General features: G+C 35.9%; 1 protein-coding gene across 11 annotated transcripts in view; it reads right to left on the bottom strand.

Annotated features, from left to right (window-relative positions):
- The window catches only part of CHN1 (chimerin 1), a 198,717-nt gene that overhangs the window by 100,676 nt on the left and 72,737 nt on the right, over positions 1-25,304 (bottom strand). For 9 of the 11 annotated variants that reach the window (XM_074009484.1, XM_065525669.1, XM_074009482.1 and 6 more), the window contains 2 exons: positions 15,428-15,459; positions 11,941-12,054 (listed from right to left, as the gene is read on the bottom strand). Coding sequence is in view for 8 of the 11 variants with exons in the window: in XM_065525669.1 (XP_065381741.1) it covers positions 11,941-12,054; positions 15,428-15,459 (146 nt within the window). In the remaining 3 variants the exon portion in view is untranslated. Of the gene's footprint in view, positions 1-11,940; positions 12,055-15,427; positions 15,460-20,152; positions 20,176-25,304 lie in introns of those variants that run through there. The other 2 variants (XM_045367283.2, XM_015432381.3) reach the window with 2 other exon arrangements.

A 25,304-nucleotide genomic window follows, 5' to 3' on the forward strand; every position in this document is an offset into this window, starting at 1 on the left:
CCTCTTGTGCATTTACAATACAGTTCAATTTGCAACACATTTTCAGGAACATACCAATTTTTTCAAGTAAGGGATGCCTTATGTTAAACTACCCATTTCCTACTGTGTCATATCAACTACTTTCTATAGTTTGCTTTATTAAAGAACACCTGAGCAAGAATACCTTACATAAACTGGAATTATTATATCAATGTTTTTTAAAAGCTTTTTAGCAATAATATATTTTTAAATAAATTGTGCTATCCCCTTCATCAATATTAATTTTCCAATACTGCAGAACTAAATGTTACTGTCATCATGTGTTATCACTTACTCTTACATCTTAAAATTTTCTCATAAAATGATTCATAATCTAAACTAAGAGGAGAAAAACAGTTTTGAAAAATTTTCTACAGAACATTATTTTTCATTTATTCCAAATAGCACAACAAGAAGGTTTGCAGGAGATGGAATGAAACCATGGTAACCAACTGAACCTATCATGAGCTATCAGATCAAAAGAACACACAGTACATTACACGTCAACGCCTACTAGCAGCATAATCCCTCCCCAGTTCCTTTTGATCCTTCTTCTTTAACATGAAAAATGCTTTCAACCAATTTTCATATTTTAAAACTGCAAAAGCCCCTTTATCAATATCTACTATGATTCTCTGGCTTTACTCAGGAACTCTATGGCTAAGCTCACTTTGTAAGTCAACCTAATGTTTTGAGATTCAGTTATGAATTGTTGGGTGTTTTCAATCATTAGCAAAATTACATTTTTTATTTCAGTGCATTTTATCATTTTCTAATATAGCAGCAATAGTTTCTTCACACAAAATCTTCAGAACTGTAAAGATTATATCACCCTCTCACAGAAATCCCTTGCTTAACGGAATCTTATCAGTATTTTAAACTCAAAGCTACAATAAGTTTAGTTTGGGCACTGAAGCTAAACTCACAGAATCTGGCTCAACATGATCTTAAACTACCAATCAGCCAAAACTAAATAAACAGGTAATGATGGCTTTTGTCAGGCATTAGCTGTTTATTGCACAACTATATAGTCAGGCAGACAATAGGGCAAACCTCCGCAAAGACTAGAGATCATCTTTGCTGTTATGGTTGGCCACTCCTTAACAATTTTCACTTAAAATAAAGCACGATATGCATATATGCCATAAAAACAGAAGTATATTTTATGCATGACCAGTTTCTGGAAGGATAGACAAGTAATTGTGAATGGTGTTATCTCTAGGGAGTGGAATTAGAAGTATGTCACGGTGGGAAAGTACTATAATTTATCATTCTAAACATTTTTATTTCAGTTTTTTTTTAACCATATCTATGTGTTGCTTTTATAATAGAAATATAATAAATTACATAGATGCAAATATGCTGTTATTTTTATAAAGAATTATTGCTGTTTTTCTTTGAAAAAATATACAAAGTTACTATAAAATTATTTTTATAAGTACAAATAACTACCAAGTGATCTTATAATGGGATTTTTGTTTAAATTATTAAACTTCAAATGCACTTAATTTGGCTTTTCTCTTTTGAGAGTGATGGGGGTGGAAAGTGAACCCTTGAGAATAAGTTGGAATAAACCTTATCCTTAAAGGCTTTAAACAAGGTATATCTGTTTATAAAAATAGTAATGTGCTGATAACTTTAAAATCTTAATTACTAAAATGGCATTGATTTAAAAACTAAGAGTTTACTTGTGTGTCATACCTCTTGACAACTTAGAAAAAGTGCTGCATGTTTTTTGACATATATATATATTTTTTTGTTTGTTTGTTTTGAGATGGAGTTTTGCTCTTGTTGCCCAGGCTGGAGTGCAATGGTGTGATCTCGGCTCACCTCAACCTCCACCTCCCAGGTTCAAGCGATTCTCCTGCCTCAGCCTCCCGAGTAGCTGGGATTACAGGCATGTGCCACTACGCCTGGCTAGTTTTGTATTTTTAGTAAAGATGGGGTTTCTCCATGTTAGTCAGGCTGGTCTCGAACTCTCAACCTCAGGTGATCCACCCACCTTGGCCTCCTGAAGTACTGGGATTACAGGCGTGAGCCACCAGGCCCAGCCAGATATTGTTTTTAAACAAGTTATATTTCTCAGTTTTTTTGCTGTTTGTTCTTGAGCAAGTTAAGCCTTAGTTTTCTCATCTGTAAACTGGGGAAAATAATAGTATCTACCACATGGTCTTATTTTATAGATAAAACTTAGTTTTCCAACCTGTTGCCAAGAACAGAGGTTACGGGTTATAAGACAGCAAATCTGTCCAGCCCTTTCAGAGGCCAGAAAGTATCTGATACACTGAAGTCCTTGAGCCAGTCACACTGGCCCATGATCAATCTCATACATTTACCTTAATGTACCACACAACATTATCACTTTGTATGGGTGTGGCAGTATGAAAAAAGTTTGGGTTATCTAAAAGATAATTCACATAAAGTATTTACCGTAATGCCTGGAAGAGTAAATATTTGGAAATGTTAGCTATTATTATATTTATAAAACTGTTAAGTCCATTAATAAAATATTTGGTGGCTCCAAATCATTCACAGAAAAGGAATCACATTATCCACCTATGCTAGGACTGTATCTAGTTACTAAAAAACAGATATTAAGAGAATCTAGCATGTCTTCCACTGTACCTTAAAGCAGATATACAAATGAGATTCTAGCTCTTCTCTGCAAAGTAGATAACTGGAGAGACAGCCATCCTCTTTATGTAAAAGTTTCTATTAGCCCCAAAATGTACTTGAAACTCAACTCTACCCTTAAATAATAAAATTTGCTTTATACCATGCCTTAAAAATAAAAACACCAAAAAGACCTTGAAATCAGCTTTTTGGCTTTCTCTGCCTTCTACTTTAAATCCACTGCTATGTATGCAACTTTTGAGAGAGAACTGAAGATTGAATAGACAGAATACTAGTCAATAAAAACCATGCTGGGGATAAAATGTTTTTAAAGATAGCACTTCACATATACTAGGATGTCTATATTCAAAGAGACGTAACACAAGTGTTGAAAAGGACATGAAGAAACCGGAACCTTCATACACCACTGGTGGGACTATAATGATATAACCACTTTGGAAAACCATTCCATGATTCCTCAAAGATTCCTAAAAAGGTTACTTTTGAGTTACAATATGACCCAGCAACTTCACCCCTAGGTATATACCCCCAAAAATTAAAACATATGTTTATACAAAAACTTGTACACAATTTTATTCTAATAACGTTGTTTACAGCAGTATTATTCATAATAGCCAAAAAATAGAAACTCAAATGTCCATCAACTATTGGAATATTTTTCCAATATTATTCATTAGTAAAAAGGAATAAAGTACTTATACATGCTACAACATGGATAAACTTTGAAAACATTATGCTAAGGGAAAAACGTCAGTCACAAAAGAACGTATATTATATAATGCCATTTACATGAAATGTCTAGGTTGTTTACATCAATAGAGACAAAAGTAGATTAGTGGTTGCCTAGGGCTGGGAGAGCTGAGGAGAAATGGAAAGTGAGGGTGAATGGGTATAGAGGTTCTTTCAGGGTGATTAAATGTTCTAAAATTGATTACGTCATAATTTTGTGAATGTACTAAAAACCACTGAACTGTACACTTGAAATAGGCGAATTCCTATGCTACATAACTGAAGAAACAGTTTTTAAAAAGTAAGATATGAGAACACGCAAAAGCCATGCTTGCAAATAGAGTAAGAAAAAAAAAAAGGTGCAATTTTATAATACATAGAAACAGTGCTTGGTTGCCTTCAGTAGATGTTTCATGACACTCTTTGGATAGGAGGCAAGTCTTTTTTGGTCCAGGAAAAAAATCAGAAAACAGGAAGAAAAAGGATCAGTGAGGCAATTAACCCTTAACGTTTTTTCTCTATCAAGTTAACACTTTAATAAGCAGTGGTTTTAGGTTCACTGATCAAAAAAGGGTGTCTTTTAAAAAGGGGGAAAAAATGAGGGCTGGGGAGTACATGTTTATCTGAATTTACCAAACAGAAGAAACCTGGTAGATTTTCTTCCTTCTTTTCCTCCCGGTAGTACCAGCACTTAATCTTAATTTGTTAATTGAAAATGAGAAATAATAACTCAAAGGCTCTCAGCACTCAGCCTATATATTTTAAGTTTTCCCACTCTGTAGACAGACAACATGGGAAGCCATGCTTGGTGAGCATGAGGTCCAGAGCAAGAGGAACTGAGGGATTGAATGTTGAATGGAACATTTCTCAAAGTGTGTTCCACTGAGAAAGTCCATGGAAAGGGGGTCTCATGACCAAATGAGTTTGGGAAATGCAGTACACTCCTATTAACAATACTCATAGGCTCTGGGAACTACTACTGGAAAAAACATTCAGTTGATTACGTTTAATGGCAGAGAGACCCACATGGCTCCTTCTTCCTCTCCATGCCAGCGACAGCACTGCCAATGCTGGTCAAGACTCCCTTCCCATATAGACCTTGGATGGAACAGAGGCCTCTATGACTTTTCCTTCTATTGCCCCAGGGGTGATCAATCCTTCTTCCAAGGAATTATTTAAATAAATTGATACATTCTGTTTAGTGTCAAATCTTTGGAGATTTAGGAGGTATCATCTTTTGTTTTGACCCAAGGTTACAACTAATGTCTTTATTTCTTCTCAAAATAAAAATAGCTCTTTTGTTTTTTTCTGTTTATAAAATGATACATGTTCATTGTAAAAAAAAAAAATTAGGTAACTCAAAAAATACAAAGAAGTAACAATCGTGTTTAAGTTAGTCACTAAGCAATAAACACCAAACATTTTGATGATCATTCTTTTAGACACTGTTCTACTTAAATATACACCTATAGGTATGAAATTTTATATAAGTAATATGATACTATATACATACTATTCTGTATAATAAATTTTATTTTTCAGATTGATAAAAGTTATGTTTCTGAATTTATGAAATGTGACATATTTTTAAAAGAAAATATAATTTTCCCAAACATCATGTTTTTTACAGGATTTATCATTTGTTCTCAATTACTAAAATTTTTCCAAATAATTCTTACATTATTGTCAGCATAAAATCAACAGGAAAGTGCCAAGTATTGTAGGTATAAGGCATTCTCTGGAGTATGTCCAAATATGCCCTAAAATATCCAGATACAGAGTTTGGGGATTATCAAGACTCTTGCACATGTCACTTTGTTCTTCTCCCAATTTAGAGAAGCTAAAATGAGTCAGACTAACAGAAATGTCTCTGGAGTTGCCAAATTTGGAGTTAACAGTTCTCCTCAAAGTGAACTCTTTAAAATCTATATGGTATACAGAAGACCTTTTAAATATCAGTTCTCCATGGCCAAAGAAAAACTGCTTACTAAATTAATCATCTAAATAATTCTGGTAAAACATAGTTCCTACCACCCTTTCCACTCAGCATTCTAATTCCTCCAGCAAATCTTTCTAAACTGTAAATGTAACCCTTATTGTCTTCTACCAAAAGCCTTCAATTTCCTACAGATAAAGTCCAAATTCTTAAGCATGAAATTCTAGGCTCTCCTGGCACACAAAGTGCTACAATTTCCCCTGCTCCCAGTCCCTCAACAGACTGCCATACACGAAATGCTCCATGGTGTTCTACATTCTGGCACCATTTCTTCTTCCCAAAATGCTTGTTTTTCATCATATTCTACCCTTTTACTTGGTAAGCCAGTCTACCTTTAAGAGTTAGCTTAAATATCTTCTTTCTTGACCCACTTGAATAGTATCTGGCACAATATAAAAGCTCAATAAGTGCTGCTCTTTTGATAATTCAGAATCTGGAGAATTATTTCAATTGTCCAGTTTAACAGTGAAGAGCAAGCCCCTTCAATTTCCATGTAAAGGCCTTGACACATATTAGTGACATACCAGGAATAAATTTTTTAGATATTAATAAAAATCTATGGATTTCATTATGCTAAAATTATTAATATAATTAGGTTTTCCATATGACCTTTAAAATATTGACCTAAAGTCAATTTGGAAAACAACATTTCAAATCAAATTTCTAAAATATTATAGACAAAAGAACATTATCAAAACATGTTTTACAAAACTCTTTGATGCTTGCCCTCACATAAAACTGTCTTTGGAACTCACACCTGATTTTCTTACTACAGTATTTACTAAAGCTAAAATTAGATATACAACTTTAGTAAGAGATTAACCAGAGCTAAAATATTTGAAAAATTACACCATGGGTTGATCTGCCTAACAAAGAAATTGCTTTCTAAGTACAGCCTGTACTTGGCTATGGTTAACTATCTAAACGGTATACACGTTCCCTTCCTTCCTCCAACCTTCTTCCTTCACTTAAAACAAGAAAAGAAAACCAGATTTTGTTTGGTCATTCATTCTTCCTTCCAAAGCCTTATCTTCCAGAAGAAGCTGACCCATTTCCCAGTTCTAGGAGCAGGTGCTAGGTTAGACAAGCAATCAGTACATGCATTTCCCTGAGATGTTATTGGTCCAGGAATGGGAAAGGCAGACTCATGCTAGCCCTATCAACCTGAAGGAAAGGATGCATACTGCAAGAGAGAAGAGAGGTTCCCTTACACTCTCCTGCTGGGCATAAACAAAAAAGCTTACAATTCTGATTGCACTGGCAGCCACCTTCTGACCGCCAGGAAAATCAACCTTAGACTGAAGCTGATGCTGTGACTGGCCATGAATACAAACAGAAAGGTCACAAGTCCCTCACAACATCACTAGAATACTGACCATCTATGTTATTATTACATTTCTGAACTTAGTATGTGAGATATTACCTTAAATAACTTATGTTTAAGTGGGCAGAGTTTGCTTATTTTGAATGTCAGGTAATACTTGCGGCTGAAAGCATCTCAATTGATACAGAATATGATTCTTGAAAGTGGGATGCTGCTAATAACAGAATTTTAAAGGGTCTATTTTGAGATATACTGGGATTATTATCCCCATTTTATAAACAGGAAACTACAGCATGAAAAGGTTAAATATACAAAATAAGGTCAGGCAACTAGAATGCAGGTTTGTCTAATTCTAAAGTCTACACTACAACTTCATTTCCAAAGTTCTAACAGTGAGAGTGGGTAACTGCAATTCTTTTCTGATAGTTTTTTTTTAAATCTCAATTCCTTATTCTCTCTGATTTTCCTCTATTCTTTCAATCTATACATTACATAGAAAGTGTTCCTGTTTAAGTTGTTAACATTTTAAATGTTCCTTTTTCCAGTTTTAGTAAAATACACACAAGATTTATTTTTCTTAGTAAAAATGAACTAATTTAGCAGCTCAAGTCATTGTGAAAAAGGGGTATTTTATATCAAAGGGAGCCAACATTGACAGAGGGCCCAATAATAAGTCAAAGTTAATGCAAAACTTTAGTCTTATGCCATATTAAATGTCCAATAGTGATAAAGAATTCTTTTTTTTTTTTTTTTTTAATTTCCAAGAAAACTCTTGGAGAGTCTAAGCAAATGTGCTCTGCAATACATGGATGACTTAGGAGAAATAATAGAAAGATCTTAATTTTAGGCTATAATTCACCTATTTGCATTATTTTTGTTAAAGGAGGAAAAGTAAACAGTCATTAGGATAAAAATGATACAAATTTGTTGAGTTAGTAAAGGCCTTTTGGCATTTACAGCAATCCCCCCAAAAATAAAATGTTTAGATAAAAACAGCAGGAAAAAAATTAGTTCTGAATGGGTTATGATTGCATTTATGCCCATAAATTGTTTGGGTTTTTATCCAGGACAGTGGTGACAATGAGAAAGTAGATATCAAATATTTAAAAGATTTCATATATTCACTCATATTAGCTCTCCACAAGGTTTTTCACCTCCTTAAACTTCACTATTTCCAAAAATCAAATGAATATTCTGGAACCAAATAACATAGTATTTGACATTAAAAACTCAATGGATGGGTCTAACAGCAGATCAGAAACAGCAGAAGTCAGGAATAGTAAACCAGAAAAATGGCCCATAGAAAACGTCCAAACTCAACCTAGTATTTTTTTCTTTTAGTGAGAAAAACTAGAGTGCCTTATAAAACATACCTTTTAAATAATTAGTTCTAAAATGATGAAAGCCATGTGTTTTCAATCAAACTGCTTAAATTATTTTAGGTTACTTGTAACTGATATTTGCCATATCTCATTAAACTACAATGAATACAAATGTTGTCAAAATCAGCATACAGAAAATTTGAGAATCACTTTGAAACACTTCATGAGTCATAACCAAGTGCCTGGCTAGCATCTTCTTTACAACTACACACTCTGAACATGCAAATGTCTGTCTATATGCTTCCCTTGTGTGACAAACTTCCACTGAGTCAAAATCATTTTTCCTGAGTCAAGAGATGAATATGAGCATAGGTAGGAAAGCCAGACAAGGCTCAGCCTAAAATTTAGGCTGGATGGGGCATGGAAGAAGATGCAAATGAAGAGCAAAAAATATCTCACCCATAGAACACCTGACATGCCACATGGTGAAAACTTCTTTTCTGACTGCAGATAGTTGGTATTGTGACAGCACACATACTATACACACTTCCCTAAAGAGCACCTCATAGCATTCATTAGGGTCCTCAGTGGAGGGCTAGTCCCTTTTAAGTCAAGGAGAGATGCCAATGTGTGAGAGAGGTGTGTTCTTTGAAACTCTGTGCCTTCCTTAACCTTACAACCTCGCTGATCACACCATCGGATTTTCAGGTGGATCATTTATATTACTGGGGAGGATACATCAGAGGGATGAAGCTGGACACACAGGTATTTCTTAGGCAGTTACTCAACTAGTCCAGGAAGTGGCTTAGGGTTGAAAAGGAGGGGTAATTTTGAGAAATACTTAATAAATAAGATTGTTGGACTTGGCTGTGTGACATGAGCAAGAAAGAAAAAGTCCTCTTAATCATTATCATACAGGTACAGTACCCAGGGCTTGCCAGGGTCTAAGAAAAGTGAGAAATACAAAAATATAAAAAATATGAAACATGAAAGATATGGCTCCAAAACACAAAAAAAGAAAATTATAAAACTAAAGCTAATTTCAAAAGCAATTTACATAAAATCTTTACACAATTTTAACAGCAGAAAATATGTATTTGATATGAAGTACAGTGTGTGGTATAATGTAAGGTAGGGGCCTCTAGATGAATAGTGCCAGGCCTTACAAATATACAATAAAATATACCTAAAAGAAAAAGTGAAAATAATTTCTTGGTTTCTGTTTTATGGAATCGACTGATAATAGTGTCACCAGCTAACAAAGGAAATATAGATACCACAGCATATTTGGGAGAAAAGCGTTGAGTTCAGTTTTAGATATATTGAGATTGAGGTGTCTACGAGGAATCAAGTTCAAGGACTTATTCCTAATTTTAGAGGCCCCAGTTGACACAGTAAATGCATAAAGAACACTGATGGGTATAAAATAGACAAACTGGATACCCCTTAATGGATTATGTGTATGTTAAAAACAAACTGATGTGAACTGGGAGAATCATCAGGTGAAATGCGAGTATCAGATAAGAATAATACATATATCAATACAACTTCTATTTCAGATTTTGCCTAACACTTCTCAGCCATACAATAAGTTTAAAACAAGGAAACTGTCAATCATATTTGGGCACATAAATTACTCAATGTATATTATGAGTAAAATTCCTCTATCTATGACCATTACAGCCCCCTTTTACTCACTATTATTTCTTTTCCAAGTAATGATTTTATGGGAATTTTCAGTAACAAAAGAAAGGCTGTAAGTTACCCCAGAGATATGAATTTGAAACATTACCATCAAGATTTACTGGGCCAAAGTGGATGGGAAGTGATTATAAATGTAAAGCCATGAGTAGAAAGAGAGAGGGCAAGAAGGCGGGAATGAGAAAGAGATAGGAAGGTCCGGGTGCTACTTTTCTCCAAACTAAATCCTTAGCCTTCAAATATTTGCTGGTATCAGCTGGTGAAAACTGTGTGACAGATATAAGATGATAGGCAATGTGGTGTAATGTGGTGAAAGTACCTGAATTTTGCAGTTAGGAAAAATTGAGTTCAAATTAAAGTTTTATAACTTCTATGTGATCCTGGAGAAATGCAGGGGAAATGGCAACCAAGGGGAAAGAAAGAGAGGTTTCTGTTTCTCATTTTACCTCACCTTCTTCCTTCCTTATTCTGGACCACCAGCATTTACATCAAGGCTGTTTACCATAGACAATCAGATGACCAGACTATTTGGAAATACAGTGGTGAAGAATTCCAGAATTATAGTATGTTAGGAGTAGAAAGATGAAGAAACCAACTTCAAGAAATTCTGTGATTTGCCCCAAATCAGTCTTCTATTTCAATTAATGATAAATTAAATAGGTATTTGAATTACCATACCAGAATTTTTTTTCCTATATACCACAATTTAAACCTGAAAAAAACAGTATAATTAAGTAATTGAAGGGGAATTTACACTTTATAATTTACCATAGAAAGCAAATTTCCATGAACTCCTGTGGCAAGCTCTATTCTCCAAGTATTTAATTATTTCAGCATTCAGTATGAAATAATACTGAATTACATCATTCTATTTAACAGAAAGATTAATATCAAATCTTGTGGACAGGAATCAGAGCAGGCCCTGCTCATTCACACAGGTATAAGTGATTGGAGAAGGAATTAGACATGTTAGTCCTAAACATTAACATCAACTTTCTATCCTCTATTTGTGACTACCAAAAGAAATTTCATATATTTGATCTCTGTCTTCAGAAGTCTCTGCTTTTAAGTGTTTTCCAAATAGATGAATGTATACATGAATGAACAAATAAAGGGATGAACAAAGACAACAGATAATTACTCTAAGCCTTTGGTGAGGCAGCAATGTAGAAAAATTAAGAGCAAAGACTCCGAAGTCAGACAATCTGGGTTCAAATAGCAGCAGTACAACTTATTAAATGTGTGACCTTCACCAAGTTACTCAATCTCCATCCAGGTCGTCTGTTTCCTCATCTGTAAAATGGGGGGTAATAACAATACACAGAGTTGTTGTGAGGATTAAATGAGGTTAGAGGCCTGGCATAAGGTAAGTACAATGGATAAGTATGCTCTTGTATTACTGTTCTTACTGTTGGGTTATTATTGCAGGATTAACAGGAGTATTTGTTTCTGGGCACCGTACTGTAAGCTAAGAACAGCCAAAACACTAAGTGAAGATCAGCTGATAGGGAAGAGCCAAGAGCTCCCAAGAAAAACTGCTCCAACCAAAAGGCAACCTAAGAGAGATGGCACTGACTTTAGCTTTACAAGTTATGAAGATCTTTTCTCTTGGTCTCTTTCCTTATTCAGGAAATTGAAGGAAGCTGACAAGCTAGACACACAGTAAAGAAGGGGTAAGATGGAATGGAAGGAAGCAGCTCCCACAAAATGCTTTAAAAGTTGTTCAGGCCAGGTGTGGTGGTTCATGCCTATAATCCCAGGACTTTGGGAGGCTGAGGTGGGTGAACCACGAGGCCAAGAGATCAAGACCATACTGGCCAACATGGTGAAACCCCGTCTCTACTAAAAATGCAAAAATTAGCTGGGAGTGTTGGCACACGCCTGTAATCCCAGCTACTCAGGAGCTGAGGCAGGAGAATCGCTTGAACCCGGGAGGCGGAGGTTGCAGTGAGCCGAGATCATGCCACTGAAAGCCTGGCAAGAGTGAGATTCCGTCTTAAAAAAAAAAATTTTTTTTAAAGTTTCTCTATTCTTAATTACTGAGTGCTACCATTCACGAGGAATTCTTAAAGGGTCTCAAAGCTATTAAAATGGTAATTAGATCCCAAGAAAACAAGAACCAATTAAATTACATGCTGGATGCTTTTAAAATTGAAAGCCCTCTATTAAGAGAGTTTTAAATAAAGCACAGTAGTAACTGCAGGCCCATGACCAACCTTAAAGCCAAAGTGTAGGTCCCTGGCTGCCGCTGGCTCTCCCGGATGAGGTAGCTCCCCTCAGCCACAATCAAGAGCTGGTCGGCTGCTTCTCTGGAGATCATGCCATGAAACCTAAGAAACAAAGTCTATTCAGAAACTGTGCTTTCTACATTTTTCAATAAAACAAGATAAAACAACATCCCACTACCACCACCTTCTCCTGTTGTTTTCTAGACAAAGTACTGCCACATAATGGAGGGGAAGCACTTGGGTTTAACTATGCTTGTGTTTCTCTGGGCCTGGCCCCCAGCCAGCTTCTCTGTGGTGATAAGAGCAGCACCAAAGGACTACCCAATCCAGTTAACAACCATGGAATCAAAATCCACAACCATCTAAGGGAAGATCAACCACCTCTCTCAAGAGGACAATTCCTTTCTTATGTATCCATTTAACCATACGGCTTGCTTAAAAAAAAAAAAAAAAAAAAAAAAACACCCAGAAATGTATCCTATTTTCCTTTCTTCCCATTAGTAGCACTGCTCCAAAATTTTGGCTCTGAGTCCATGTTGGCAATTTTCCAGGACCCTGGGTTGTCCTTAATTGGCATGATTGCCCAATAATGTGCATAATCTGCGTTACTGAACACTCAAGCCCAAAGCAAACAAGTATAATACTTGTTTTCATTCCCTGCTAAAACCTTATCTTTGATTAACACAGAAAAATAGAGAAAGAATAAACATAAATAACATAAATAACATGCTCTTTACACAAACACAGATGAATCTATAACAATCTGGCATAAAATACTGAAAAAAAATGTCGGTGACACATATTAAAAATAAAAAACCATCTTACATTTGTATAGCGATTTACAATTTACAAAGAACCTATATGTCCTTGTATAACTCAAAGATAATGAAGGAATTCAGGGCATGTCACCCCAAAATATGCCACTTTGCTGTATCAAGTATTTTGAGCTGAAGGCACTTAAAAAATATCAAATGCAGAGACAGGCTTTCTCTGACTCTCCCTATCTACCTAAAGACAGATCATCCAAAAGGAACTCAATTATTATCAATGCCCTCCCATCAGTTTCAGCAACCAGGGAAGACTGACTCTTATAGAGGAGAGGAGACTAAAAGTCAACAACCTACTCAGACAAACTCTGTCACAAACTACCATTTACCTTCCCGTCAATGGCCAGAAACCTCCCTCCCATTCCCGTTATGATGGCATACAAACTCTCAAATCTCACTTTTTGGAGTGGTATTCACTTTATTTTTTTCTGTGATGCCCCTGTGCAAGTAGTATTAAAAATTAATAAATTTGTCTACCTTCTCTCCTGTTAATCTGCACATTGTTTGCTTATTTCGTAGACCCAGCTCTCAAACATAGGAGGTAGAGGGAAAGTCTTTCCTCCCCTACAATAACCGCAATCACCCACTGCTCAAAAGAAATTTTGCAGCTTTTACTGGTACTAAAGAAACAATAGTCACTTGAATTTGGAATGATACATTTAAAAGGCGTTGAAATGGCACTTTAAGAATTCAGGAACATTATGAGGGACAAGAGGAAATTTTCTGGAGTTTTTCCTGATAGGGATGGTTCAGTCTCTCAATTTAAGTCTTCAAACAGTTCACAGTAGGCATGTTCAAATCATGACAGCTAGGTTTACAATGGGCTCCTGAATTTCTTATCTCCATAAATTTACCAATCTTTGAGAACTAGGTCCAAAGGCTAATGCTCTGAATCTGCTGGAAGCAAGGAGATGGTAACCTATCCCTTGCTATTTAGCACATTGGTATATATTTTAACTTTACATAATATCAAATAATACAGTTGGTAAAATATAGTTATCTATTTGTTTAAAAATTCAATTAACTGGCCAGGCACAATAGCTCATGCCTCTAATCCCAGCATTTTGGAAAGCCAAGGCGGGTGGATCAACTGAGGTCAGGAGTTTGAGACTAGCCTGGCCAACATGGTGAAACCCCGTCTCTACTAAAAACACAAAAAATTAGCCGGGCGTGGTGACAGGTGCCTGTAGTCCCAACTACTCGGGAGGCTGAGGTAGGAGAACCGCCTGAACCCAGGAGGTTTTGTAATTTTTAAAACCTCATTGCAGTCGCTCATGCCTGTAATCCCAACACTTTGGGAAGCCGAGACGGGTGGATCACCTGAAGTCAGGAGTTCAAGACCAGTCTGACCAACATGGTGAAACCCCGTCTCTACTAAAAATACAAAAAATTAATGGGGCGTAGTGGCGGTGCCTGCAATCCCAGTTACCCGGGAGGCTAAGGCAGGAGAATCGCTTGAACCCGGGAGGCGGAGGTTACAGTGAACCGAGATCGCACCATTACACTCCAGCCTGGACAACAAGAGCGAAACCCCATCTTAAAAAAAAAAAAAAAAAAAAAAAATTCAATTAACTTAAAAGAAAACAAATTCTGAAACAAAACTTGACAATATATTTAAAGAATTTTAAAACTATTTGCACAAGTTAATCAAAAATTTCTAACTCCCCAAGACCCCATGTACTGAGATGTTTCCTATGGTGTTACTTCCAATAGTATAGTTTAAAAGCAACCTATAACACCAAAAGCAGAAGAATGACTATATAAATTACAATACAACTGTACTGTAGAATACCAGTGGTTCTTAATTTTGAAATCACCCTTTCATCAACTCATAGGTGTGCATCTGTAATCCATTCCTACGTCCTGAAAACATATAGAATTTGAAATAATTTAAAAATATTTGTTACGTATACTTTTATCTGATATGATCTCCAGTCATAAAAAACAATTTTGAGGAATGATGAGATTATGAGTGATTTTTACTCTTTTCCTCAAAGTGCTACATTTCTGTTTTTCAATAACCTGAAAAATTAAGGACTTTAAAAATCATTGCATTTTTCACAAAACAGAAAAATGCTCGTTGTCAATTTTAAATGGTAATAATCAGGCTATAAAATGGTATGTATAATATCTCAATTTGGTTCAAATCCATTGGGAAAATATTTCTTCAGATAGTAATACTTAAATTGTTAACATTAATTGTTTCTCAGTAGCATGAATTATATTTTTCTCATAATAAATGCATACTATTTAAGAAAATCTGAAAAATAAAAATATAGAGAATAAATCACTCACATCCCACTGTACATACATGTGTGCATATGTACATGTCTATATGTCTAATATACATGTACAGAAAAACACAAATATGTACATTTTTCTCATATACATCTAAGATTATTTACTTGTATGGTTTGCATCCTTAACATTATTGCATGTACATTTTCCCATGCTATTTTCTTATTTATGCTTGTCTTTATTGTCTATATTGTTCACCAATTAGATCACATTAGAAATTTTTAAGAAATAAATGTCACTCCACCGAACTTGAATACTTCTTCCTCTTGCTTTCATTTAAAAGCATCCATTTACCCTGTCTCTTTTACATATGCCAATCTATAAAATTATTTCTAATAATTCATACTTACTCTCTTCCATAATACTTTGGTCTGTTTTCTACCTATTGGGAAGGGAAAAAAAGGCATATTTGTAAAAATGCAAATGTGCAGAACATAATTCAACATTTTGTACATGTGACAAACTAAAGCATATATTAAAAAAAGAATTCAAATAACAGAGTATGGAGTCCCAGTTCTACCAGCAGGTTACCTGTGCCATTTGGACTGGTCACTTCATCTCTCCAGACCTATTTCTTATTTATAAAATGCTGTGTATGTAGTTGGACTAAACTATCTTTAATTTCTAGAATCTAATGAGCTGAAAAAATTTCACTGTATTCAAGAGTAAACATAACACCCCAAAACATATAGCCACAATTGTGACACACTCAATTGTAGCTTTTTCCCCCATCCTCCCCTGCTATTCCTCTCCCTCTTGCTCCAGACTCTCCATTGTTAGCATCTCCATATACTCTTGCCCTTCTGTTCTCCCATCATCTCTTCCCTCACCACAGCTTGTCAGGGCATGCGTGCTGGCTATAGCTAAGAAAAGCCCCAGCAAGATAAATGCCCAGGAATTTTCACAGGAAGATTGAGGACATGTACCCCACTCATTCAAAATACACTAACTGAACAGCAAATATGTGACAGGCATTGTTCTACCTGCAGGGACACAGTACTATGTAAGACCAAAATTCGTTCGGAACTTACATTCTAATAGTGACAGACAGATAATAAAGAAGTTTAAAAAACAAAATAGAAAGTAGTAGTAAATACTGTAATGAAAATAGGAGTGGGTAACAAAAGGGAAGACCAGTGAGGTACTTATTAAGCTGGGTGGTTAGCAAAGCTCTCTCTGAGGTGACATTTAAACTGAGTCCTGAATGACAAGATGCCAACTCTGACTACAAAATCACAAGAACAGCAAAAAAGCTTTTCCCTAGTAGGTATTTTGATGACACCACGTACTATGTTATTGAGCTCTTGCTATTTGCTACGCGTTTAGTTACATTTAAAGATCACTGAATCCTCAAAATAAGAGGAATTATTCTACTTTTTATGAAATAGTACTATCATCCTCATTTTATTTATTTTTCTTGGCAAAATTCACCTTTTCTTTTAAATGTGCTTATAATTAACAAATAAAAGGGGTATGTGTGGTGTATTATGGTATATGGCATGATGTTGTGATATTTGTATATATTGTAGGATGGCTAAAACAAGCTAACTAACACACATTACTTCACATACTTATCTTTTTGTAGTTAGAACACATAAAATTTACCCTCAACAATTTTCAAGTATATAATACATTGTTATTAACTATAGTCATTAAGTTGTACAATAGATCTCTTGAACATATTCCTCCAACCTAAATGAAATTTTGTATCCTTTAACCAGTATCTCCTGAATTCCCTCCCCAACCACATTCTTTCCTTCTCCTTCCCTCTGCCACTGATAACCACTATTCTACTTCTTGCTACTACAAATTAAACGTTTTTAGATTCCACAAGTGAGATCATACAGTATTTGTCTTTCTGGGCCTGCCTTGTTTCACTTAACATAAATAAAGTCCTCTAAGTTCATCCCTGTTGTTGCAAATGACAGGACTTCCTTTTGTATTCAATTTGAAATAAACAGTATTCCACTGTATACTGAAATGGAATATACAGTATTCCATTATGTATTTATACACCACATTTTCTGTATGCATTCATTAACTGATGAACACTTAGGTTGGTTCCCTATCTTGGATACTATGAATAATGCTGCAATGAACATGGGAGTGCAGATATTTCATCAACATATTAATTTCATTTCCTTTGGGTATACACCAACTAGTGAGATTGCAGAATCATGGTAGTGGAGAAACTGAGCATCCGAGAGATTACGTAACTTATTCAAGGTTACTTGTTCAAACGGTGGGACTCAAGGCACAATTGGGATTCTTAAGAATGGCAAAAAGGGAACACGCCCTCTGTCTATTTAACACTGACTCATGTGAATTTGGTTAAATATGGCAGTTCCCAAAGCAACTCAAAGCCTATCTTTTCAGTGATCTTCTCCCTTAGTTCTGCATATAGCTTGCGTGCCAAGTCTGGTATTGTTTTCAGCAAACTTGATATATTTACTCACAGCATAGAAAAACTTTTGTTTCAATAAAAAATTGTTCTTCATCTATAGCAGTGATCCCCAACATTTTTAGCACCGGGGACTGGTTTTGTGGAAAACAAATTTTCCATGGACCGGGGCAGGGGTAGGGGTATAGTTTCAGGATGATTCAAGCACATTGCACTTACGGTGCACTTTATTTCTATTATTATTATATACTCACCACAATGTAGAATCAGTGGGAGCCCTGAGCTTGTTTTCCTGCAACTAGACGGTCCCATGTGGGGGTGACAGGAGACAGTGACAGATCATCAAGCACTGGATTCTCATAAGGGGCATGCAACTTAGGTCCCCTGGCATGTGCAGTTCACAATACGGTTCATGTTCCCATGAGTCTAATATGGCCGCTGATCTGAGAGGAGGCGGAGCTCAGGCAGTAATGTGAACAACGGGGAGTGGCTGCAGATGAAGCTTCACTGGCTCACCTACCACTCACCTCCTGCTGTGCAGCCCGGTTCCTAACAGGCCACACAGTGGTACTGGTCCATGGCCTGGGGACTGGGGACACCTAATCTATAGCATACCCTCCTGGCTTATCAGATTCTATCTAGCCCAGTGCCTTGTGTCTGAGCTATTTTGGTGTTGCCTAAGTTGTAGGTAACTAATAGATACATTTTTTCCTGCATATTGGTGGTTGAACTGACTTTTCCCCTACCCTCTCTCCGAGTGGAAAAACTAGTTTTGTCTCCATGTGCAATTCATCTCAATATTCCTTGACTCCATATAAGAGTTTTTGGCATTTTCCTTTCAACTGATTATAACATCTGCCTAGTTCTCTCCTATCTTACGAGTAAAATAAATTTTTAACATGTGTTCATTTTCATATCTATAGGAGAGTCATGATTTTAACTTTTCATAAAAATTATACTGTATTAGTTCATCCTCACACTGTTAATAAAGACATACGTGATGAAACTGGGTAATTTATAGAGGAAAGAGGTTTAATTAACTCACAGTTCCGCATGGCTGGGGAGGTTTCAGGAAACTTACAACCATGGCAGAAGGGGGAGCAAACAGGTCCTTCTTCATATGGCGGCAGCAAGGAGAAGTGCCAATCAAAAGAGGGAAAAGCCCCTTATAAAACCATCAGATCTTGTGAGAACTCACTCACTATCACGAGAACAGCATGAAGGTAACTGCTCCCATGATTCAATTACCTCCCACCGGGTCCCTCATCCAACACATGGGGATTATGGGAATTACAATTCAAGATAAGATTTGGGTGAGGACACAGCCAAACCATATCATATACTTAAATAATACTTTATCCCTCATGAATCTTCTGTTATCTGTGAGGTTGTAGTCAGGTTATTTATTATCTTCCCGAGGTGAGTTCCACCTGATTTGGCCTTGTTCCATAATAATTTCTCTGCTCATAAAACTCAATGTACTAAGAATATGCCAGCTGACTCCTACAGCTACAGATGATGGCTATTCTAGTTTTAGTCCAGAGCTTATAGAGTGGGGTCAGGCAACTGCTTGAGAATAAATCTTTGCTTACGAAGATGAAATTTCAATGTTTAAGTCTTAGAGAATTAATTTTCTATAGCATTATATGATAAAATGTTACTCAAAAGAATCATTTAGCAGTGTTCTTTCCAACTAAAAATGTGAAGATGCTCAGTATTTACTCTAGAGGAAGATATACGTGTACATGTACACATGGAAACGTGAATAAGAATGTTCTCATATGCACTCTTCATAGTCATTTTTTTTTGAGACGGAGTCTCGCTCTGTCGCCCAGGCTAGAGTGCAGTGGACGGATCTAAGCTCACTGCAAGCTTCGCCTCCCAGGTTTACACTGTTCTGCCTCAGCCTCCCGAGTAGCTGGGACTACAGGTGCCCGCCACCTTGCCTGGCTAGTTTTTTGTATTTTTTAGTAGAGACGGAGTTTCACCATGTTAGCCAGGATGGTCTCGATCTCCTGACCTCGTGATCCAGCCGTCTCGGCCTCCCAAAGTGCCGGGATTACAGGCTTGACATAGTCATTTTTAAAATGGGGCAGTCAGACATGGTGGCTCATGCCTGTAATCCCAGTACTTTGGGAGATCAAGGTAGAAGAACTGCTTGAGGCCACAAACTCAAGGCTAGCCTAGCAACATAGCAAGACCCCCATCTCTACAAAATATTTTAAAAATATTTTTTTGGTGGTGGCACGTGCCTGAAGTCCTAGCTAGTCAGAAGGCTGAGAGGAGAGGATTGCCCGAGCCCAGGAGGTTGAGGCTGCAGTGAGCCATGATCACATCACTGCACTCTCAGCCTGAGTGACAGAGTAAGACCCTGTCATTCATTTATTCATTCATTCACTCATACATAAACAAACAGAAATATTTTAAATATACACCAATAGGGCAATAACTAACCTGATTTATAATATAAATAACATACACAGTTTGAAGCAATAATATAGATCTATCAGGACTAATATGGCAAAATCATTAAGACAAACTATTGAATACAAACATAAATTATGAAATAACAATACAGAATGACACCATTTAGGAAAAAGCACATATACACATGATATGTATTTATGGCATAAATAGAGATCTGGAAGTATGCATACTAAATTCAAATTGTTACCTCAAGGAAAGTGGGTGGAGAACAGACCTGAGGGGGCCAAGGAAAAGGCATAAAAGGAACTTTAATCTTGACCATAATATCATAACTCTTAAAGAAAAATGTATTCATACATTAATTATATACCTAATATTACCTTTAACAATATAAATTAAGATTAGCTTTTGTGTAACCTAATATCAAAGCTGGAGACACATTAGAATGGGGTCTCCCAACATTTTGAGAAGAGATCATGGCCTTTCCTTCAAATCATGAGAATTTTGAAGGTAGTTGAAGGTATATGGCACTGAAGTTAAAGGAGAGTTTTTGAAAATACTCTACATACCAAGGAAAATCCTGGGCAAGTACATGTAAGTGGTGACAGTAGTGAGATTAGTGGCTGCAAATGGTGTGGCAATCCACTACATTTCCCAATCTACGAGAAATACTGATTATTTATTCAGTAGTCCTACAGTAAGTCCATAGTCTGCTTCCATTAATTGCCTATGTAATCATCTTCAGAAAACAATTGATTATGGCCTTATGTTACTAAATAATTATTTGCTTTACCCAAAATAATTCTGAATTAAAGGAAATTAAGTAAGCAGTGATAATTAAGAGCATTTTATATATAATAAGCACTATATCAGAAATAAAATTCACACACCAATTTCATCTTTTCTGTATTTTTATAATTGAAATGTCAATCAAAACTTAAGTTTAGATTTTTTTTCTCTTATGTCTAGATAGTAAAGGGGATCACAATACATTACCCTAAAACATGGTATATTGGCATAAGAATTATTTTAGCTGGGCGCAGTGGCTCATACTGTAATCCCAGCATTTTGGGAAGCTGAGGCAGGCGGATCATGAGATGAAGACATCCTGGCTAACACGGTGAAACCCTGTCTCTACTAAAAATACAAAAATTAGCCAGGCATGGCATGATGGCAGGTGCCTGTAGTCCCAGCTATTCGGGAGGCTAAGGCAGGAGAATGGCGTGAACCCGGGAGGCAGAGCTCGCAGTAAGCCGGGATCATGCCATTGCACTCCAGCCTGGGCGACAGAGCGAGACTCCATCTCAAAAAAACAAAACAAAACAAAAAAAAGAATTATTTTAAACTGAAGGCAATTTAGAAACATCAAACATAGATGCTTTCTGTACTCCCCCTTTCTGTCTAAAAACACAGCATAAATTCCCTTTTGTAAAAGAAATTTACATTTGTAAAGAAACGTAAAGACATACTCTTCCACCATACTAGGAAGAGGAAACCAACTCCAGACAATTCTAATCTCCTGAGATGACCTGAGTCTGCATAACAAATCTTACTAAAAATCCTTATCTACTACATATTTCCTTCCCACAACTTACCACCCTGCCAAGCCCAAATCCCTTTTTCTTTGTCTAGTCTCTTATCTCTATCACCCTTTGTTAAAATGGTATATAACCCCCAAGTCTAACTGCCTTCTTTTCACTTATTTTCTGTGATATCCCCCTTTCCATGTGCATATGAAATAAACCTTTTCTCCTGTTAATCTGCCTTTTGTCAGTATAGTCCAAAAATCGCAGCTACTGAACCTAATAGGGTAGAGAAGTTTTTCTTCCTCTACAATAGCATTTAGATGTTTTGCTGATATCTAAGGTATGATTACTTCAGTGATTTGGAATCGTCTTTTCAAACTCAGAGACAATATAACATTACTTGGATAATTAAATTAAGGAATTCATAATATAAAAATGATTATTAATAACCCCAAATTAATTTACTTGCAAATACATCAAATGAGGAATTTCAAGTGTTACATACTATAGGAAAAACATCTTTATGCTTACACAAACATTTATATGCTTGTTTCTAAGTTTTATAAATTAATAAGAAACTATTTACAGACTAAAACTGGTTGAACTCAATGTAACTAAGATATGTTTTAAAATGAGTACTTGTATTGAATTATATGCTTCACTTTCTCTAATTTTCTGTATTTAGTAGTTAACATTTTTTCATGATACCATAAAATGGGTAGGAAAAATGAGAAGAAAAATGATTTCTAACTGAAAATAAAAGGTACCTATAAAATGTTTTACCACACAAACAAACAAACAAACAAAAACCCTAAGGTCTCCAACCACCTAAATGGACTCCCTCTTGACCAAACGGGGCCCCAAAGAAACCTGAAAAACTGAATTTCTAGCCATGATGGGAAGAGACGTTGAACACACCTCCTCAGACCCCCCTCCCTTTTGGTGTTTAGGCACAACTGACCAGCATTAACACTGAAATAGAGATCATAAGGCTGACAACACAGACTGTGGCAATAAGATACCAAATTCCAATCCAGCTCTGGTATGGTATCATATGACAGATAGCAGATTCTAAAGGAGATACAAATATTTTATCCCAAAATATATTTCTTTGACATATTTTGAAAAGGCCCTGCAAAGCCATCCCTTGTGGGGGAATTTGCAACTGTGGAGAATTTCCATTAATACATCCAGGCCTTCCCTTTCTAGGTCTTTCCTGGACCTAGGAGTGATTAAATGAGAATGTGACACCTTTAAGGTCTAAAAGAGACATTTACCATCTTTTCTCTCCAAAGGCTACTATCCTGAGGCTTCATCTACATAACAAGAACCTTGGTCTCCACAACTCCCTCTACCTTAACTCAAGCATTTCTTTCTATTGACTTCAAGTCTTTAAGCAAAGTTTAACTCTTTCAACCAACTGCCAATCAAAAAATATCTGAATCCACCTATGACTATAACACTTCAAGATATACCACCTCTTTAGGCTGAACCAATGTTATTCCATGTATGGATTTATGATTTTACCCATAATTTCTGTCTCCCTAAAATGTATAAATGTGAACTAACCCAGCTGCCTCAGGCACATTTTCTTACAAGCTCTTGAGAGCTCTGGGCCTTAGTTACTCATATTGGCTCAGAATGAATTTTAAAATATTTTACAGTGTTTGGTTTTTCTGTTAACAATAACATAGTTTGCATAAATGCTACATGCTATTTCACTGGAGAAAAAAACCTTTAAGTTAATCTACCATTATTGAATGTGGCATAAAATACATAGCACAATATAGGAATTCAATAAATAACTGAACAGATCATTTTACAATATTTAAAATATCAATGAAATTCATTAAATTAACATTTACTGTGCAGTTTTACCCACAATGAACTACTTTCATTTTTTTTTTCTTTTGTGAGACAAGGTCTCACTCTATCACCCAGGCTGGAGTGCAGTGGGGATCACAGCTCACTGCAACCTTGAATTCTGGGGCTCAAGCAATCCTCCTACCTCAGACCCCTGAGTAGCTGGGACTACAGGCACATGCCACCACACCAAGCTGATTATTTTTTTAAATTTTGTAGAGATGGGTGTGAAAGAAAAATAAATTATCAGGACCCCCAAATCACTAAACCAAAGGGAAAAGTCAAGCTGAGAACTGCATCAGGCAAACCTGCCTCTCATTTAATCCTCTTGACTTTCACCCTGGTAATTGAAATTGATAGCTTATTTTCACAAGTACTGGACAAAGGACAGAACTCCAAGTCATTCCTGTGCCAACCTGAGACAAATGCATGTCTGACTGCTTCCTCTGATGGAAAAATGCAGATTCACTGAGCTAGACAAAGGCATAAGTGACTATTGCCCTATTCCCCCTCGCAAGGTAAATTGTGTATTTGGTGAAAGTCTGATCAAAGACTCAAGAATGCAACCATTTGTCTCTTGTCTACCTACACCTTTTTGAAATTCCTTCCTCCTTCCTCAATATCTGCCCTTTCCCCTTTAAATACTGATGCCCTCACAATCATCTTTAGAGAAAGGCACAGACTCCTGCCTCCCAAGCACACGACCTTAACTCTGTCAAAATAAACTTTCTAAATTAATTAAGACCTGTCTCACATACTTTTGGTTTACATGGGATTTTGCCACATTGCCAAGACTGGTCTTGAACTCCTGGGCTCAAGCAATCCTCTTGCTTTGGCCTCCCAAAATGTTATGACTACAGGCGTGAGCCACCATGCTAGGCCTATTTTCCTCATACATAAACATTTTAATCTAATTCACTACATTATATTTTTTCAAATTAAAGTCTGACTTCTTATATCTTATTTTCAACAAAGACAATAAAAGCTTTTTTAATGTAGAAGTATTTTGCTCTCCACAGGAAATTTGAAAACAGTAGAAATAAACAATAAAAGTATTATAAATGTTAATTCCCTTCTCTTCTCCCTAACAATGTTATTTCTTTTAGTAAGGAAACTTTTCCATGGCTACAGTTCAAGACAGTAGTCCAAAAAAAAAAAAAAAAAACCCCAAAAAACCACAACAACAAAACTCTGCAGGTAATGCCACTAAAACATTTATAAAATTTCAAAAATGTTTAACGTTGTTCTTGCCTACAGCAGTAGTGATCTGGTCAGAAATCAAAGGAATCATTATCTTCTTTCTTCACCCTGTGAAAAATGATACACATAGGCAGGCAATTTAGCATTTTAAACCTAGTCTGGAAGTCTATATGATGCTTCTTAAAAGCTAGCACATTACATACATAAAACAATATGACTACACTGACAAAATAATACTTTTTTTCAGGTAACAATCTAGAGAATATGTACATAAAGATTATACATTAAAAAAATAAGTATTCTCAACTGAAGATTTGGTTCTGCATTGTACTTCAAAATGGCTCAGTTGTCTGGAGAGGGAGAAAGGGAAAAGGAAGAACAATATGCACTTCATATTTGCTATCTACAGAGTTATATTCCAAATTAAAGGCTAGTAAGTCAGTTAGCATTCAACTCTAGCTTTGGATCTATTTTAATTTCTTATACTAAAGTAAGGAAGGAGGAAGGGCAGGGAGGAAGAGAAACAGAAGCCACTGCCACTGCCTCGTGGCTTAGGAAAATAATCATAGTAATTCTATATATACACTGCTATCACATTTTAAATCAAAATTAGAACTGAATAACAAACTTTACAAGTTTCTTATAAATTATTCATCATATTAAGATACAGTTATATTTAAGTGAAAAAATCAAAGTAAGGGATCTGTTGTTTAAAGAGAATTCACAAAGGAAAATTATGACTCATACATATATAAAAATAAACACGTTAAAAGTTTAATTGTAATCATTAATGAGGGGATCAGGCAGATG

The sequence above is a fragment of the Macaca fascicularis genome, chromosome 12 (assembly GCF_037993035.2).
Source record: "Macaca fascicularis isolate 582-1 chromosome 12, T2T-MFA8v1.1".
NCBI classification, from domain to species: Eukaryota; Metazoa; Chordata; class Mammalia; order Primates; family Cercopithecidae; genus Macaca; species Macaca fascicularis.